The following is a 20,881-nucleotide window of genomic DNA, read 5'->3' on the forward strand; positions in this document are numbered from 1 at the left end:
TTTTGTAAGTTTTTCACAGTAGCATGAAAGATTTTATTTTCATGAGCCATAAGAGATATTGTTACGCCCCTAATGTAAGCTTTGAAAGCATCCCATCTATTTATCATAGAAGTAGACCCTTCAGGATTAAGTATAAAATATTCTTGAATAGTAGCTAAAAGTTTGGGCTTGTTATACTCATTCAGAATTATACCAGTGTTCATTCGCCATCTAGATTGTTTAGTATAAGTTGACTCCAAGTTCAAAACCAAAGAAATCATCGCATGGTCTGAAGTATCAATGTTACCAATATTAGGAGCAGTTATTGAACTAATTAGGTGCCAGGAAACCAATAAACAATCAATTCTAGAATGGGAATTATGAGGGTTTGAAAAGAATGTGTAACATTTTTCTGTAGGAAAATGTAACCTCCAAATGTCAGCTAATTTAGTGGCTTGAATAAATGATTTGAAAGCAAAATATACCTTAGAAGGGCGAAACTTAGTGAGAGATGATCTATCTAATAAAGGGGTTTTAGGAGACAAGGGTACCCCGATATGTGAACCTGGGGTGATAATGAAGAGTTAAGAACAATGGTTCAAGGATGGCCCAAAAGGGTCCAATAGAAAAGGTGACCCAGGCAGGGTCACTTGTTTTTTAAGATAAGTGAAATCAATTCCGTAGGGAGCAGGAGACAAAGTACGTAAAGGGTCATGTAGGTCAAAAGATAGCAGGTATTTATTTAAACAAAGTCAAATTTAGAATGCTCACAAAAGGGATGACAACGTATGGCGCTAGATTTTACCAGCAAAATCTAGCGCCATACGTTGTCATCCCTTAATTTAATTTAAACAAATACCTACTTTTGCAATTTTGCCCTCTCGCCTTTTGACTCAATTTTTTGTCTTTTTTTATGGACTCCAAGCACTAATTCTTGATAATTTGTTTTAAATGCATGATTATAATGCCTACCAAATGTAAGAATTATTTTCCTTTTTTCCTTCTAGGGAGCTATTGTTGTATTTACTAGAATGTATGCAGTAATGTGTTTGTTTACATATACACAGGGTCTTAAACAAATGTGTTCCCATCCCCCTTCCCCCCTCTTTAATTTCAGCATGCTCACCACTGTCCTGAAGATGAACCCCAATAATTGGGTTCGAAACGCCGTCGACCACCCCACAACATGAATTCTTTATAACTTGTAAAGATCAATTATGGAATTCAACTACTATATTGTTGTCAATGCGATGTCTTTTTAAAAACTACTATCACTATTTCACACCACGCTTTTCTTATTTTGTGAGCATTCTAAAATTGACTTTGTTTAAATAAATACCTGCTATCTTTTGACCTACATGACCCTTTACGTACTTTGTCTCCTGCTCCCTACGGAATTGATTTCACTTATCTTAAAAAACAAGTGACCCTGCCTGGGTCACCTTTTCTATTGGACCCTTTTGGGCCATCCTTGAACCATTGTTCTTAACTCTTCATTATCACCCCAGGTTCACATATCGGGGTACCCTTGTCTCCTAAAACCTCATCAAGCGCAGTGGCTACACTGCAAGGGTTCCACTAATATAGTGGATATATTAAATATCATCTTATTAAGTAAACTACTTATGTCCATCACCAGATACTGAACTAACCCATATCTATTGACATACCATGTCCACTTCGAATATCCCTACGTACACAGAGGAATATATTGCTAGAATCATTAGTGGCCCTTCTCTGTTCCACACACCAGGGCCTGCAACCAATGCACCACCAGACATAGCAAGCGAGAAACTCACGGCTCTGGAAAGACTCAAAAAGAAGCACATTCGCACTGAACTACATGCACGTATGTTAACCGAATATCTCAAGGCAGATATTATTCCAGTTGGCCTACAGGTACGCAACATCCCTGCTATCTTCCTACAAGATAAAAAATTTAAAACTGGTTTCTCACACATTGGCACAACCTGCTCCCGCCACTGGATGGTGTTGGGAATAGATACAGCACTTGAACACAGCAAGCGAGAATTGGAAGAGATCTTAGAACTAGAAAAGGCAATTCTTGAGCTAAATAGCCTAGCAGATGCAAAGGCTGCTCTAGAAAAATTGGAAAGAACCATTCTAGACTTTCAAAGTTTCGAGCACCACAAAAAATCAACAAAGGTGACTAAAGAAACTACAATAAAGAAAAGACTTACCCGTACCTGCAGGAAGACTTCTTTACCACAAACAATCAAGAACAACAGAGAATCCCCGCAGGCACCTGGGGTAGATTCAGACACAACCAACCAGTTACTTTTTCTGACTCCTCCATAGACTCAGACAACTCCGACCCAGGCGCAGGCCCCAGCACCTCCACACATAACCCCAATTTTTTAGGGAGAGGCCAGACCTTTACAGGAGAGAGAGGGAGAGGGAGAGGGAGGACAAGAGTCCATTTCCCACCGGGGGAACGCCAAACACGACGCAAGTTTTACCAATGGGGGTACCAATACTAGAAATTGGATCCCAGGCCCCTATCACTAACATGGAACAACTCCCCATATTCAACCTCTCGACGCATCAACTGGCTGCTACAGATATCACCCTCCTTAGCAGAGGCCTCTCCTTTGTGCTAACTGAAAAGCCTAACTGGTTTAACATACAGACCGAAATCCTACAGTTCTTCAGAAAGGTGAGGCTTAAAGCCTTCTTTCAGCATAAGGAAAACACAAGTAAGACAGACTTGACAGGTCTTCGCCCAAAGTCTATCTTTAACCCTCCCAGTGGCTCTATGCCGCCAGAAGTCATCACATTTGAACATCTTGTACTCAGAGATTTGAACAAAATTAAAGAAGACTACAGATTCACACCTTTTAACGTGAGTTTAGAGGAAAAACAAAGCCTTAACAAACTCAAAGAACTAGATGACATTGTGATCAAACCCTGTGACAAGGGAGGTGGGATAGTACTACAGGACAAGAGTGCATATGACAAAGAAATCTATCGTCAACTAGCCAACATAGCTCACTACGAGCCTTTGGCACGCGACCCTGTAAAAGAAATCTGTGACCTCATCCTAAAAACAACCCAAATTGGCCTAGAAGAAGGTTTCATTAGTAAAAATGAATTTGCATTCCTCAACAATAAGACCCCAAGGACACCTGTGCTGTACACCCTACCCAAAATGCATAAAAATCTGGAAGTCCCACCAGGGAGACCTATACTCTCCGGCTGTGGCTCAGTCCTAGAGCCCTTGGGTAAATACATCGATTTCTTTATCAAGGACATGGTAAAGACTACTATCTCATATGTGAAAGACACCACACACCTAATTAATCTCATTGAATCACAACCTTTTGATTCCCAAACTGAACTCCTTGTCACTATGGACATTGAGTCTTTATATACGAATATACCCCAAAACAAAGGTATAGAAGTCATTAAGAAACATTTAAACCTCCGTCCAGCTCCACACCAGGTACCGACTGATTTCATCATTTCACTCCTGGAAATTGCCCTAACTAGAAACTACTTCCAATTTAACAACAAATACTACAGACAATGTAAGGGCACTTCGATGGGGGCAATTTTTGCTCCCAATTTTGCGATCCTGTTTGTGGACGAGATAGAGACAAGTACCATTCTTAACTGTATGAATCCATTCCTCCCCAAAATACGTACATGGCGCAGATACATAGATGATGTTTTTATGATCTGGTCTGGCACAAATACTGAACTAGAAGCATTTTGCCTTTGGCTCAACAATGTCCAACCCGACCTTAAGTTCACTCACAACTATGACGACACTAAGGTAGACTATCTCGATGTCTCCATAAAAAGTGCCAATGGAGAACTCTACACAACTCTATTTACAAAACCCACCGAGCGCAATACTCTCCTTCAATACAACAGCGCACACCCAAGGGCACTGCGAGACGGCCTGCCCTATGGGCAATTCCTTAGAATCAGAAGGAACTGTAAGTTCAAAGAGGACTTTTTCCAAGAATCGGAGGTACTCTGCAAAAAACTGATTGACAGAGGATACCCTAGACGTTTAGTTAAACGCTCTATGAAACGCGCTTGGTATTCCCACCGTGAACACCTCCTTCAACCCAGAGAAAAAACGCCCTTGTCCAGAATCACGTGCGTAACTACTTTTTGCCCGGCCAGCAACAAAGTTACGAGAATGATAAAAAAACACTGGAAAGTCCTTGCCCCTCTAGACCTTGTCACAGACACACCTCTCTTCTCCTTTAAAAGAGGACGGAACATCAGGGATCATTTAGTGAGAGCCCAAAAACCGATCACTAAAGACCATTCTATACACTCCTTTCTCAACCTACCACCACTGAAAGGTCACTATAAATGTAATAACTGTATGGCATGTGAGTCCACCAGTAACACAAAACTGTTTGAATTTGAGAACTCTAAACACATATTGCAATGTTTCACCAATTGTAATTCACAAAATGTAATATATTGCATTGAATGTCCCTGTAAACTGAGGTATATTGGCCAGACCACACAAAAGATCAAATCCAGAATTGCCCAACATAGGAGCAGAATCAAATGCAAGATCACAACAGCGCCACTTGTGCAACATTTCATGGAAAAAGGACACTCAGAAACAGACTTCACCTGGCAAGTGATTGACAGCCTGCTCCCAAGTCACAGAGGTGGAAATCAACAACAACTCCTGAACCGCCTCGAATGCAAATGGATTTTCAAATGTCGGACTATCGAAAATGGATTGAACTCTTTTGAGGAATGGAATGCCATTCTCTAAAAAACTCTTGTCTCTACAGACTACCCTCCACAGAATGACAGACATTCTTCAAGTTTTTGTTCTCAGCATACAGATTCTAGTATCACTTAGAATCCTTGCAAAACTGAATATATGTATTATGTTTTATTCATGTTTACATTCCCTTTTATACTACGCACATTCTAGTATCACTTAGAAATCCTTGCAAAACTGAATATATGTACTATTATGTTTCATTCATGTTTACATTCCCCTTTTTATATTGTGTGCATTTTTGGTCACTGTTTAACCCAGGCTGACTCAGATTAGTCCATATGGCCCTCCCTGCAGCCCAAAATTCATTAATTGTTACTATCCTTCGTTTACAAACCCCTAACATGCTTCTTGCATAAACTTTAAACTCTCCTATTTATTTACTTTCATTAATTCACTACCGATAAATCCACTAGAGGCAGAATTACAACACACCTATTTTGAATCACTCAGCTGCAGGTTCCTTTAAACAATTAACTTCACGTGCGCTATTCTTTCACTAATTAGCTTTGCCCCGAGGCTCCCTCCAGCTGAGCCCTACTATAAAACACACAGGCTAGCAACGCTATTTCCGCATTCATCAGCCAGCCCCAACAGCTGCAGGACGTCTCTGACTGCTCGGCCTCAGGCTCCCATTCACTGCCCTGTCGCCCCTCTAAAGAAGTAAGTTTTCTCCGGTCTCTTCCCCTGAGCTAATAATAACTTCGCAGAGCACATCACCTATGGAGCTCATATTTCACATCTCTCTACATTTCAGAATTACATTCTCCAGGCGGATCTATGTACTGCCAAGCTGCTTGTTTTCAAATAATTAAGTAAGTTTCTCACTTGTGTTTAAATCCCTCACACCCATCCCATTATTCATTTCCCAACTACAGTTAATTTTTCCACACTCTGGCTCTCATTCAATACAGCCTTTGAAGCCCCTGCCTCCCACTTTGGAGACTCTAGGAACTTTACGGGCAGTTTAACTTCAAAATAGTAAGTGTTTTGCCCCTCACTTGACCTTAGACACTTCATGGTTCTTTGCCGGAATGCTTTCACATGTGCTCCCTGTTTCATCCATGTTAGACAGATTAATTCAGCCCCCTTTTTCCCTCACTTATCCCTGTAACACTGACAGCTTTTTCGAATAGAATTAAGCAAGTCACCCCTGTGCCTTCATTTTTTATAGTGTGCTTGCTTCGGATTCACTGCCAGTAGTAAACCAAGTTTATTTAATTAGCTGCTTTTTGTGACTGCTCTCAGCACCGGACTTCATCTAATTAGCACCACCTGTTACTCTTTTTGAAATGCCATGTCTTAGCTGGTAAAATCTAGCGCCATACGTTGTCATCCCTTAATTTAATTTAAACAAATACCTACTTTTGCAATTTTGCCCTCTCGCCTTTTGACTCAATTTTTTGTCTTTTTTTATGGACTCCAAGCACTAATTCTTGATAATTTGTTTTAAATGCATGATTATAATGCCTACCAAATGTAAGAATTATTTTCCTTTTTTCCTTCTAGGGAGCTATTGTTGTATTTACTAGAATGTATGCAGTAATGTGTTTGTTTACATATACACAGGGTCTTAAACAAATGTGTTCCCATCCCCCTTCCCCCCTCTTTAATTTCAGCATGCTCACCACTGTCCTGAAGATGAACCCCAATAATTGGGTTCGAAACGCCGTCGACCACCCCACAACATGAATTCTTTATAACTTGTAAAGATCAATTATGGAATTCAACTACTATATTGTTGTCAATGCGATGTCTTTTTAAAAACTACTATCACTATTTCACACCACGCTTTTCTTATTTTGTGAGCATTCTAAAATTGACTTTGTTTAAATAAATACCTGCTATCTTTTGACCTACATGACCCTTTACGTACTTTGTCTCCTGCTCCCTACGGAATTGATTTCACTTATCTTAAAAAACAAGTGACCCTGCCTGGGTCACCTTTTCTATTGGACCCTATCTAATAAAGGGTCAAAGATAACATTAAAATCACCTCCGACAATTAAAGGGACATTACCAATCTTTAGAACCTTTGTTGTAAGATTAGACCAAAAAATAGGATCATCTGCAGTAGGACCATAAACATTTAATAAAAATAGAACTGAGTCATGAACTTTAATTTTAACGAGTATATATCTACCATCCTTATCAGAAGATTTACTCAAAATTTGACAGTGTAGCTTTTTTGCAAAGAGAATAGCGACACCATTTTGTTTACCATTGGCAGGAGAAGAGACAATAGCATCTACCCATTTCTTCTGCATATAATCTAAAATGTTATCATCTATATGAGTCTCTTGTATAAAACAAACATCAGCTTTGCAACTACCTAGGTAATCTAAAATTTTTGTACGTTTAACTGGATGGCGCAATCTTTTAACATTTAATGAAATTACTTTAATATCATGGATATTAGCCATAACAGAAGAAAGGAGAAAAGAGTACAAGAAGTGAAAGATAAAAAAGGAGCAAGAAAATGAGAAACAGATAGCTCCATAGAAAGAAGAAGGAAAGGAAAAAATGAAAAAACATGAAAAAAACCACAAACAGAAGACATAAATGTGAAATGTGCAACGCACACACGCTGTACAAGCATAACCAAAACCGCTGCAGCCCAATAAAAAGAAATTTCAGAACTGTGTCAGAAAGAAAAAACATAACCGGCAAAAATCAAGTAGCAGAGTCATTGGTATCCATAGAGTGCAGAGACTGCTGATCCAAAAAATTCTTCAAATCTTCTGGACGTTGAAAAGATTTCGAAAAATTATCCTTCCAAATGCGCATCGTCGATGGATCAAAAAGACCATATTTATAGCCTAAACTGCGAAGTTGCGGGCGAAGAGCAGTAAATTCTTTGCGAATTGAAACAGTTTCTTTGGCATAGTCTTGATGAATAAATATTTTATTCCCATTAACCATCAATGAAGGGATTTCTCTAGCTGCTTTTCTGATTAGAACCAAATGGTGGTGTCGAAGAACTTTAAAAATCATTTGTCGCGGTTTTGTGTGCTGAGGGTTCCTGTGTGAGGGAGTCCTGAGGGCTCTATCAATTTCAAAGTTTTCTGAGAATTTAATTTGTAGAAGACCAGGTAATAATTTCTCCAAATATAGTCTACAGTTATCTCTCTCAACATTTTCAGGAAGATTAAATATACGTAAATTATATTGTCTGTTACGATTTTCCAGATCCAATAATGTTGAGCACATAGGAGAAATTTTTGCCACCAATGGAGTAAATGAGTCCAGTTTGACCTTATTATCGTTTATTTTGATGGAATTATCTGATATTTTCATCGACAGGGTGGCCATATCTTTACGCACATTTTTTACTTCAGATGCAATGGTATCTGTATTGACTCGAAGTGCCTGAATTTCCTCCAATATTAAAGACAGTGAAGGTTCAGAAGACTCCACTACTTTTGATTTAGCAGGAGGAGGAGAAACTTGCTGCCTCCTTTTATTAACAGAACTCTTATTTTCCATTTTAAAGTGAAAAAGAGTCAAAAATATAATTGCAGACACAAAATAACGAAGGAGGAAATGAAAGCTATGGAAAACACCAAGGAATGACTGGTGCAGCAGCTAAAATGGGCTGGGGGAGTGGTTAGGCCCAAGCCAGGCCCTTTCCTACAAGCCTCCGCCCCTTGACTGAAAGCCTGGCTGTACCTGAATGCTGTGCAGGGAGCAGGAACCAGGCAGCGAAAAAACCCACTTCCACCGAGCAAAAACAACTGAAATTGCTCCACAGTGCAGGTGAAACCTTCATAAACACAGCGACCTCCTCCAGGGCACTTTTCTGACAGAAATCGGCATTTAAATGACAAAAACGGGCCAAAAACGCACATAGACTCTCACGCGGTGGCCATCTTGAATCGCGCGCTCGCGCGTTCCCCCTGCAGGAATACATTTAATTGAGTAGTATGGCTAGAAGCCTAGCACAGACGTATTCTGCAAGATCTTTTAAATATTTTCTAAAGTTCTTTAAAAAATATCTCTTTTAGTATCTTCTTGGTACATCATTTAGAAACAGGTTCAATAAATAAGACATGATTAATAAAAATGTTGATGTTATTCCAAGTTGTGTAATATATAGCATAAAAATAAAATTACTTTCTGCAGTAGAATCGACTGTCTAAAAAGAAATGTGAAACATGATAAACATCCTCCCGTAATGGTAAGAACAGGTAACTTATGCACTGCCCAATTTCCCTCAGAGGACAGGTCCCCTGGAGGAGTCAGCACTGGCCAGTTAGTAAAGGGTAGATAGGAGGGTCACTATTGGAAAGGATACTCACCTCTCTCTGGCGGCCGGCTGGAGAGAGCAGAGAAGGTGAGGTACATGACATAGCAGCTGATTATGGAGGCCTGCAGTAAGCCCGACCGTGGCTGTTCTGAAAAGAATGTTGGAAAAGGAGCAGTCAAAACGCGGAATGTCAAACTCCTAACCATACTACTGATGTCCCCTAGGTTCATGGTTCATGGGAGCCTTGTGCCATTCTGAGTCAACAGGCCTATGCCCAGTCATCAATTGTGTCTGGAAACCTAATGGTGGGGGTGGGGGTGGGGTTCTTCGAAATGGCTGGCGGAATCTTCCTCTTCAGCCTGCCTCTTGTTCTAGCACCATGGAGGTGGGTGGTGGTAGGGTATATTTTTAGGAGGTACTTTTATATAACTAAATAGCAGTCCCGGTGTAACATTTAAACTTACATAACTGTAGACCCATCATTGTAATTTCTGATTTATTCTCAGATGCTGAATTTGTTTTAGGTCACAGGATATCACACTCTGTTACCATAAGGCCAAAGGTACCTTCCTACATTTTTGTGTTCCCTTGTCATTTCTACTACTGCTTCTAACCCTGAATCAAATACACCGACAACCTAACCTCAACAGCTAAAAAGCAGAAGTGTAAAGGCTGATTCTACCATGGTACTTGCATTCTTTTTAGAAGTGTTTGTATGGTCCCAAAGGGGAGCACACCAGCTTTGCTGGAATGTGCCAGTTATCGCATTTTAACCAAGTGTCAGCACTAACAGTCTCATATTGCCTGCTCATAAAACAATTCCCCTGTCCCTTCATAACATTCTACATGAAGATTTGGCCGCAGAAGATTTAAATATGCCTGGTTTGTCAGCGGCTGTCTCTGTTATTCTCTTGTTTCCCCTCTTGTAGCGTGATTCTGGTGCATGGGTTGGAAGCCATGACAAGAGACAATCCCATCGCTTTGAAATTGATTTGACGATACATACCACCCTAGTGCCTCAAAGCTATCACTTGGTCATCCACGAATGCCCGCTACATAAAGACAGAAACATGCAAAGACAAGTATAATGATATTCAAACACCTTTGCTTCATATCTTCGCGAAGACAAAATTAAGAACAATCAAGAAAATTGAAGAAAAATGGTAGTGTTCTGAGTTTTTCTTTTGTAAGAGCCAGGGTTTTGATTCAACTGAAAACTATGCTTATCACAGTAACCATAACACGCAGAATTGCATAATCCGGGTGTCCTTCTTCTGTCAGCCCCGCCGTCTCTAACGGTTCGTCCTAACCATTTTGCTGGGGATGTCAGTGATGAGATGCTTCAAGATAGCTTTCAGCAGAGGTGCTAGTGCGTTAGGTGCCAATAAGACTTGGGTCTGCGTCTGCAGGGCTTGCTACATATAACACCGGTATGCACAAATGACGTAGTAAGGTCGTCACCGATGCACCCTCTAGAGCTTAATTCAAGCTGGTTAAACATGCAACGCGGCTTGCAGCCAAACTCACCTTTGTGACACGTTCCATCTAAAAACGTTTGCCACATCATCTATCCCCCGCATCCCCACGACTCTTGGGCGGTCTTGCCCTAGTTCTCTGCACTGTGTTGCTCTTGCAGTCATGTCCTACAGACAGTCCCCGCTGCCTTCCACTCCTTGCAAGGACTCTCCCTTCTTATCGCCCCATCACTCCAAGGCCACCTACTCTCTCACAACCGGAAGTGCATATATTTAATGCCCTGCCCTTTATTTATCCTCTTCTGCCTCCACTCTGCTCTTCCCTGGATATCTGTGAGGGTTAGCGGCGGAGGTTGATGTATCCACTTACTGAGCCTGACGCAGGGGGTGACGGAGATGAGGGACAGCAGCACACACAAGCTGATGTTGATGGTCAGGAGACTCTTGTTGAGCACGCAGCCGGCAGGGTGGGTGAAATACTTGTACAGCAAGAAGGCAGCAGTAGAAGCGATTGAGTAAAACACTAGCGTGGCCAGCAGGACAGCAATGTACCAGCGCTTGTCTTCAGAGGCTCCCGTCAGCCTGGGGGAGAGAAAGGGGAGACATGTTGAGATCAGCCAAGGGGGAACTGGGAACATTACATGATGATGCCACAATTTAGAAAAAGCCGCTCTCAGAATAGTTCTAAACCTGGTAGAGGAACACATTCCCAGTCATGCATAGAGGAAGCATCCAAGGTCAATTCTCTCTTTCATGTGCAGCAATTTTACATATTTAAAGTAAACTGTGTGTGTGTGTGTGCATGCTTGTTTTAAAAGTACTAGTAAGAACAAATGCTAACATAGAAACAACTGGAGAAGATGGAACAGGGAAACAACTGGATTGCCAGTTAGGATGCACACTTTTAACAAATATTATCTGAAGCTAGAAAAAAGAGACAAGTCTCTACTGCTGTGTGAAAACTAAATGTTCATTCGATTTTCTAGTAAGGTCAGGCACATTATTCCAGAGCTTAATTTGAGCCAGTCGTTTCCGGTGCTTGGCACCAGAACTTAATTGCCAACACCAGTGCTTGTGACATTCTTGCTAATTTAAAGAAGACCACAACAACGGTTCATATACATTAAAAATTACTAATACCTTCCGCCCAGGCCATTCGTATAGCTTTGGGGGCCTGGAATAGTGTGAATTGTCACACTTGTATGAGTATAACGGTTAGTAGCTGAGTTTTACTGGCAGGGGCAATGTGCGGTGCACGCTGCAGTGGCCTCCTGACGAGTGCACTGGCACTTCTGTTTTTTACAAATTAAGCGCTACATGACACCAGTTCTCACTCTCATAATGAGAAAGTGCTGCTAATCAGAGTGGAGCCTGACTGATGGGACATAATTTATGACTTTGTCAATCAAAAAACACCTTTTTTATGGTGATCTGGGTGATGCACACCTTGAAATCAATACAATAGACCACAATGAGAGGATGAGAGCAGAGCGCCGGCATTAACTTGTTACCTATATCCTGTGTTTCAAATGTCGCTGTACACCATTCTCAATGTGCTATGACTAAACCCAAACAAATCATGACAAAAATAGCCATTGACTCATTTAACCTTATGGGGAATTGCAAACAAGTTAATCAAGCGCATAACAGCGCATTTAGAAGGGACATTTTCTTCAAACTGGACTGATTTGGTGTCCTGGAGGGAAACATGGCCAACTATGGCACCCAACTGCTGTTGTTGAACCCCAAATAACAGGAGAGGGAGAAGAAATGTTATTAGAACATTGGAATGTTGAGCGCTCCACTGAAGACAACGGAGTAGCTCTGGGCTTACACTGGCTGGTTAAAGACTTCTGCTCCAACATTTCAGTGTTTGTCTTTCTGTTTCTCCCTTTTTAATTTAGAATATTCTGCCATTAGTGGGTGGAATCTTCTAATAGCCTTACAGCCCTTCTGCCATGGACTATATCACTTGTTAAAGAACCCTCACCCTCGTTTTAGGCCCTCGCCTGCGGTTGGGGAATATATCTTGTGTTCAGGCCTTTAACAACTGGTATAGCCCTCGTCAGTAGGCTATAAGGCTATATTCTGTATCCTTTTGTAATTACTCTAGTGAATACCAGCTGTAATATGGCAACCAAATTTATAGGAAAAGATTCCCATTTACCTGTTCATTTGGAGGATGATTTTGGTGTCATTGTTGTACATGCAGAGCGACAAATTGAAAGAACGGGTGAGAGCCGATGGTCTCGGGCAAAGATGAAGAAACATTGAGAGAGTGGCGTTCTGTGGGGACCCATAAAGAATGAAGGCGGGCAAACAGGGCTGACTCAAGTGACTCAAATGGAAGCATTCTGTCTAGTCTAACAACAAACAGGAGCATATCTGCTGTGAAGCATGATCATGCATTGCGTACCAAGCGGGACAGTGTAGGTAATGGAGGCAAAAGCTGCGGAGAGATCTGCCATATGAGGAGATAAACACCATCACCAACTGGATAATTTATTCTAAAAAGTAATGGCGCGCATTAAGATTCCAGGAAATCCCTATTTGGGTGCAAGCAGAAGTTTGAACCCACTTCTATATTTGCGTTAATTACTACTTCAGATGGTTTATTTGCTGCATGCTTTTTGCCAGGTAAAACCTGCCAGAATCTGTGGAGGGAAAAATAAAACTTTCTCAGTTTTCATACCTCAGAACTGGAGCAAACACTTGGCGTAACCACATTACCTCCCATTTCACGATGCGGAAGTTTGAAAGATGGAGTAACACCATGCCCAGTAAATAGCACCTCACCACATCATCCATATTTACTGACTGTAGAATTAACATTAAGAATACTTCGATCTCATAATGAACCCCGAAATCTTGTCTCCTGAGTTCTTGGGAGGGATCTTAATGCTATTTTAGAATCTCTTTGAGGTTTCCAGAGTTTTTTTATTTAAAGTGGTTCAATCTTGGCACTGCACTCTGCGATTTGCTCTTCAAATTAGGAGGTGGAGTGACCTTGGGAAGAGCATCACTGTTTTACAGAAGCTTCTTAAGTCCCGATTATAAGAGGGGCGCAGGCAACAGGCAATTTATCACACCTGATAAAATCCATCTCCAGGGGCTTGGAATTTATCATAAATTGCATCTATTCTGAGTTTCTGAGGGCAAACATGCGGTTTTTGGTGCTTAGTGCACCAAAATCTGCAAATCATGGTAAATACCGTATTCGTAGCCCCTTTTAAATTCTGGCTGGTTAAACCTGCAGAAATTGAACAAATTGTGAGGACTTTATCACAACTGATAATTACTAGGTGCGGTAAATTCCACATAATTCAGAATTCACTGCTTGTGCAAGGATGCGGAAATCTACACCCCACCCGTAATCAAAACCTAAATATTTTCTAAACTTCACTGGTGATACAAGAAGGGAACTAAGAGACTAGTGATATGAGAGGTGTGGGATCTTGCCTGGGGTCCGAATAAACAGAGGCTGTTGTGTAAATGTAACAATGCCAAGAATATTCTAAGCAAGTTAATTCATTTTTGTTATAGTTTTGGTCATTCAGTCAATGTCAAGGTAAGTTAGGACAAATAGCAGGGATGCCGGTTTTATGCTCGTGGCTGTTGTTGGCGCCACTTTTATAAGCTCAGACAACCATGCTAGCAATACTACTTGCTGCTGGGAGCAAAATTAGAAGGTTCCTAGTGATAGATTAGAAACTCACTCGTTCACTTGTTTAGTAGCACAGGATTAGCAAGAAGACAGATTAGTGATTGAAATGTTATCCCTGGGTAATCTATGACAATGGCGTCCATTGCAGATCCCAAAGGAATGGATCCAAGTAGAACTTTCAGGAGATCCCCATACGGATGGATATGTTTTCAAGAAGGGTGCCGTGTTTAGGTCTGGATTGGCAAGATCCACGCAGGATCTTCATAATATCTACAAAATGTTGATTAACAAACATTGGTTCTAAATGGAAATCCTTTACATACTCAGTAGTCAACCTGAAAATATGGTGTGGATCACACCACCCTGCACCTACAATGGACACCCCTGGTTCAAAGTGCTGCCCTCAAACCGGGGGTGAGCAACCCGTTTTAATTGTGTTCTATACTCTGAGGCCATATGCCAAGAGGGCTCATCCACTTAGGTTGCTGGACCTATAACTCAAGGTCACTTCTCCATCAACAAGCAACAGGGAAAATAAGAGCTGCCGTCAGGAAAAGATGAGGATATCAACTGCTAGTTATCAGAATAGCGACCAGCCCACCTAAAACCTTTTTTGCTTTCTAAATATTGTTGAATAATATGGTCTTGCAGGTTTTGTAGCAAATAATAGCTTGAACAAAGTTTTGCCTACACCCAGTGTTTAATGTTTTTCAGTCGTCTTTCCTTTTTTTTGCATTTGTAAATCTACTCCCGAAATAAGTTTGAGTAAGTGTTCAAATGTGGAGTAAAGGTCCCCAAACATTACCATTTTTCAATAGAGCAATTGGAACACATTTTGTCTACCAAAAAATGTTTTCCTTTTGAAGAATATAAAGTTTAATGAGCTAATGCGCATTACTACAACACTTACTGCTGCATACCATCTTGCGTTTGACAATCCACACGAGTAAGTGAAGACACAAGGAATACGCATAGTCTAAATTGCACAGATCACTGCACTACTGAATCACATGCAAGCCAGACATCCATGTAGCTTTAAACACACAGTGGCACTGTTACTGATGCTGCTTAGCATCAGTAACAAAATGTGCATTTGTTGTATCTTCAAGTACGAGATTTCCCACAATGAAGGGGACGAGCATGAGGATTTTGGTGCTTGCTGCATGTCTCAGCGGGGAAGGCTTTAGCATTGATGGCGCCAACTTCTCCATCCCCTCGCCCATTACCTTGCTCTTTTCAGATTCCTTCACTATCATTCTCCAGCAATGTCACTCATTTCTCCTTACCCCCTTTATCACATTTATTTCAATTTTTTATAGCGCTACTCATCCAAAAATAGGGTGCCAGAGTGCTTTAATTCACACGCATTTTATTCAAAGGCAATGAATCATACAAGTGTGTAAATCAATGAATAGGAAATGGTACATAAGACAATGAGCGATATATCAGATGCAAGAGTGTCATGTCATTCATACTACTAGGTATTATATGTTAATAGTGCTTAGTCTGGAGAAAGAAAGGGGCAGATTTATTAAGCAGCTGATTTATATATCGGCGAATGGAGTAATTACCATGCCATGGTGGCGTGCTTTACTCCCGCCATGGCGATGGTACTCCACCCACCATATTAGAGATGTCCACTGCCCCTGTGGACATCTCTTGCATTTCAGGAACCACCATCATGGAGGTTACTGTAACTGCATTGTAAGTTTGTGCAAAAACAACAATTGATGGACAGAATGCAGAACAATGTCATACATTCACCCCAGTACAGAGATCTGGGCCTAAATCCATCGTTTTTTTTGCTCACCATGCCATTCCAGTTTGAACCCAGCCATATGCAAATCAGTCTTGACCCTGTGCCCCATGGGAACAGTCCAGCCCGAACTGCCAAGCCAGGTCCTCCCTGGACTGGAAACAAGCATCCTAGGACCGGTTTCGGGCTTTCAGCCCTCGTCAGCCAGGATAGCTTGATTCCAGTGGCATGGAGAGCAAGGGACTCACGTCTGAGCATACCCTTCCCACTCGGGGTGACAAATGCAAAAACAACAATTGATGGACAGAATGCAGAACAATGTCATACATTCACCCCAGTACAGAGATCTGGGCCTAAATCCATCGTTTTTTTTGCTCACCATGCCATTCCAGTTTGAACCCAGCCATATGCAAATCAGTCTTGACCCTGTGCCCCATGGGAACAGTCCAGCCCGAACTGCCAAGCCAGGTCCTCTCTGGACTGGAAACAAGCATCCTAGGACCGGTTTCGGGCTTTCAGCCCTCGTCAGCCAGGATAGCTTGATTCCAGTGGCATGGAGAGCAAGGGACTCACGTCTGAGCATACCCTTCCCACTCGGGGTGACAAATGCAAAAACAACAATTGATGGACAGAATGCAGAACAATGTCATACATTCACCCCAGTACAGAGATCTGGGCCTAAATCCATCGTTTTTTTTGCTCACCATGCCATTCCAGTTTGAACCCAGCCATATGCAAATCAGTCTTGACCCTGTGCCCCATGGGAACAGTCCAGCCCGAACTGCCAAGCCAGGTCCTCCCTGGACTGGAAACAAGCATCCTAGGACCGGTTTCGGGCTTTCAGCCCTCGTCAGCCAGGATAGCTTGATTCCAGTGGCATGGAGAGCAAGGGACTCACGTCTGAGCATACCCTTCCCACTCGGGGTGACAAATGCAAAAACAATTGTTTGTTGTAACGCTTTTCGCCCTAAGTTGGATGGGTATTCCCAGACGTGGGACCCGTGCTCACTACGCCACTGGAGTCAAGCTATCCTGGCTGATGACGGCTGATAGCCAGAAACCGGTCCTATGATGCTTGATTCCGGTCCAGGGAAGACATGGCTTGGCAGTTCGGGCTGGACTGTTCCCATGAGGCACAGGGTCAAGACTGATTTGCATATGGCCATGTCTAAACTGGGGTGGTGTAGTGGGCAAAAGAACGATGGATTTAACCCAGATCTCTTGACTGGGGGAGAATGTCTGCATTGTCAGCATTCCGTCCATCAATTGTTTGTTGTAACGCTTTTCGCCCTAAGTGGGATGGGTATTCCCAGACGTGGGACCCGTGCTCACTACGCCACTGGAGTCAAGCTATCCTGGCTGATGACGGCTGATAGCCAGAAACCGGTCCTAGGATGCTTGATTCCGGTCCAGGGAAGACATGGCTTGGCAGTTCGGGCTGGACTGTTCCCATGAGGCACAGGGTCAAGACTGATTTGCATATGGCCATGTCTAAACTGGGGTGGTGTAGTGGGCAAAAGAACGATGGATTTAACCCAGATCTCTTGACTGGGGGAGAATGTCTGCATTGTCAGCATTCCGTCCATCAATTGTTTGTTGTAATGCATTGTAAGTTTGACTGAGCCATTTGTCAAAATTACATTTTTTATTTATTTTCAAAGAAATTTCTTAAACTGGATTCTTTTTGAGCACTTTGTAATGCCCTTTGCTGCAAGGTTATTCCTGGCAGCGACGGGCATTGAGAATAGGCTCTATGTCCGCCATTCTAAATTAGGGGGGCATACATATAGCCAAACCTCCGAAGGCCCAAACTCCATGTACACTTGGAAGTGTTTAACCACAATGGAGACAGAGTAGCTTCCACAGTCGTCAAACCTATGGTTTACACAACTCTAATTCAGGCCTGCCAAGTATCACGCATCAGGCGTGACTCTAACGCATTTCAGTATGGTGTTCCGCATCACCGCACTGAAATGCATTGTCATGCATTTTAATGCCGGCCCGTCTCCCTGCTGTACCAGCGCTGAAGTATTGGCCACGCCAGACTGCTAGCGCGCACGCCTGGGAACTGCGCTGGTTTTGCTGCTTCCCGCAGACTTACCAGCCCGGGCGCTGCTACCAGCACAGGCTCAGTCTAAAAGCTGGCTGCTGCATTGAAATTCCCGCCCGCCGGCGCGGCTGAGTCACTCAGACTACAGCCCAGGCCTGACGTCACCGGGCCACGGTAGTAGTAATAATCGCTGTGCCAATACCAAGATAGTGACATCCGCCGGGTTGGGTCTGCCAGCAGTGGTTACGTGATGATTGATTACTGGCTGTGGCGCCACGGGGGGAGGGTGTGACCTCACGTCCTTGTCTATAATGCACCACAAATGAGAGCTGCAGTGTCAGCGCGAGACTACAATGTAGGCAGCTTCCAGCAGACTTGAGGGTATGTGGTTCATGTGGGCGCTAGTGCATTATAATGTAACAACAACCGAAACAGCAGCCGGCATAACAGTGACGTCACTTTTAGTGCCCAATGGCTATGGATATACTTTATTAGGGCGGTGCCGCAACAAGGGCGGCATTTTAAGATTAGCTGCAGTGTGCACATTGCTTGCAATACCGCGGGGCAGTAGTACATCCCGCGGGCCAGCCGGGCCCACTCAGACTCACCCGACCCTCATCAGCACCGTGACTGGCTAACTTAGACTCGCCATGGAGAGCTTGCTGCCTGACAGCCTGTAGCTGGCTTTCGACTGGTGGTGCTTAACTTAATCCTCCCGCGGTGCGGATCGACTGTGAGTGAATAAATTATGTCATGTGTCACTGATGGGCCCCGGGGGAAGTGAACGCCGCAGACTAGTCTTCCCCCGGGGTCTTTCGCGCTGGGAGGGTCAGGCTGGGGAATAAAGGGTGTGGTTTGGGGGGTGGGTTTAAGAATGCAGGGGAGGAAGGCAACTTCCTCTTCCTGCATTCTGGCATCGTCGGGAGGGATATTTGCGAAGGCCACCCACCCACCCTACAGTTATTTAGGGTTTGGGGGTAGGGTTGGCAGAGCATGCCAGTTTAGGACGGGCTGCGGGGTTGGCGGTACTTGGGAGGGGTGAGGGAGCTACTAGCGGGCGCACCCATCCCTCGGGGGGGGGGAGGGGAGGGAATGATGGGGGGGACTGGAGGCATGAGTGTAATGCCAGGTGATATCGGGGAGGATGATAAAGAGATATGAAGAAATGGATGAAGAACGGAGTGGGTCATGGAGTGGAATGGAAGATGAGTCTGGAGTGTATGAAGGTGGAGTTGATGAGTTGTTGTTAGTTATTGTTATTTGGTTGTTGTTTATGTTGTGCAGCCTGGTCCTAATAAATGGCCTTTTACGCTTTCAGACATCAGTGAGGCCTGTTTGTTGCGCGAATAGATTTGAGCCGGGCCCGGCTCGAAGAGGTGAGAGCTGGCATGTTTTTCACTTTATTGTTTCAGAGTATCACAATAAGCCCACATCAAAACTTGTTGTGATTAATCAAGCCCACTGTTGGGCCTTCCCACAGGACTTTTGCTTGTGTGTTCTTCAAATGTGAAAGAGAACAACGTGATCCGGATCATATTCCGAACGGGGCACTGCCTGCAGCCCCCACACTCAGACCTGGTGGTACTTCGCCCCCTTCATTTTTTATTAAATGCTGGCAAGGTACCCCAGACAGCCATTTGCTATGCACTAGTAGAGCAAAAATTCCAGGCGGAAACGGGCAGTTTGGTCCTTTTCACCCAGTTGCCCTAGGCTGTCCCTGCCTCTAAACTTACGTTGTGTTGGCAGGATGTTTTTCCCACTGCGTCGCAAACACCGAAGGGCCTCCTGGCAGTCAGTGGGGCCCCACCTCCTAACACAATTTTGGTCCCAGGCAGCCGGTCTGACTGATAGAGCAGATCGTTGCCCTCTGAATTCGAAGTAATCAATAAGTGTTAAACGATTGCCAAAGAATAACTGACACTGTAAAGGCAATCTATGACACCAACGCAGCACCTGGTCACATTTCCACACATTTTACTCTATACTGCATTCCCGAAGACAATTTCCTTTTAATAACTGTTATGTTTCTGAAGATTTTAACAACAATCGGACATGACGTGCTTATTGACAATGTCCGAGAGACGTTGGAATAGAAAGAATGAAAGTGTATGAAGAGTGAGAACCTGCAGAGGACAGTATAGATGAAAAAACGAGACGGATTCAAGCACTCGGAAGACTGTGTTGTATATCTGGCTATAGTAATAGAAAACTCACAGGTACGCTAATAATAGTAGTCATTGCTTTGATTCACTCACGAGGAAGTGCCACACATTCGGTGGTAAAATGCCACTCATTCACACAATGAAAACATATAAATATCACACATAAGCAAGTATAAAAATTGGCAGCTATGTAAAGTTGTTTTTAAGAATCGTGTCTGGCCCTTTGTAAAATGTTAGAATGAGAACAGTAGGCTGGTATTTTTCTTGGGGGTGGGAGAAATGCAGAAGGGTTAGGGTTGTGAGGGTAGTTTCAATAACAAGCTGACCTATGCTATAAAATGTGCATTGTAGGCTAGCGCGCGCTCATGAACAGGTCATCTTCTGAGCAGCAGCAGTGCCTGCCAGCCTGCAGTCGCACAGTGTGTCTCTGGTTAGTGCCCTTCCATTTCTGGTGCCGTGCAGCACTTCTAACTTCTTCTTAGAGTTTCTCGTTACTCAAATGGGTAGGATCTCTGATATTTATATGTGCCTCTCATCTTCACTGCTTGATTTTTGCCCGCAAGATAGTGTCACTCATAGGCGTTGAAATGTCACTCATAATTACACTGGAATTATGAAAATGTCACACATAGCAATCTGAAACCTTGGCAGCTATGCTAATTGGGTGGACGGACCATTATGTTTGCAGGGAGGGAACTCCATCATCAGCATATAAATCCGGCCATAAGGTTTAATGCAGTGCAGCACAGCAACCAAAGTCACTGCA

General features: G+C 43.0%; 1 protein-coding gene across 1 annotated transcript in view; it reads right to left on the reverse strand.

The window, feature by feature from the left end:
* SERINC4 (serine incorporator 4) overlaps positions 1-20,881 on the reverse strand; it is a 305,592-nt gene that overhangs the window by 146,698 nt on the left and 138,013 nt on the right. Inside the window, exons 6-7 of the mRNA XM_085644357.1 lie at positions 10,854-11,065; positions 9,061-9,156 (exon numbers count right to left, since the gene is read on the reverse strand). Of these exons, the coding sequence (XP_085500483.1) occupies positions 9,061-9,156; positions 10,854-11,065 (308 nt within the window). The remainder of the gene's footprint in view (positions 1-9,060; positions 9,157-10,853; positions 11,066-20,881) is intronic.

This window comes from Triturus cristatus, chromosome 3_1 (genome assembly GCF_964204655.1).
Source record: "Triturus cristatus chromosome 3_1, aTriCri1.1, whole genome shotgun sequence".
Lineage (NCBI taxonomy): Eukaryota > Metazoa > Chordata > Amphibia > Caudata > Salamandridae > Triturus > Triturus cristatus.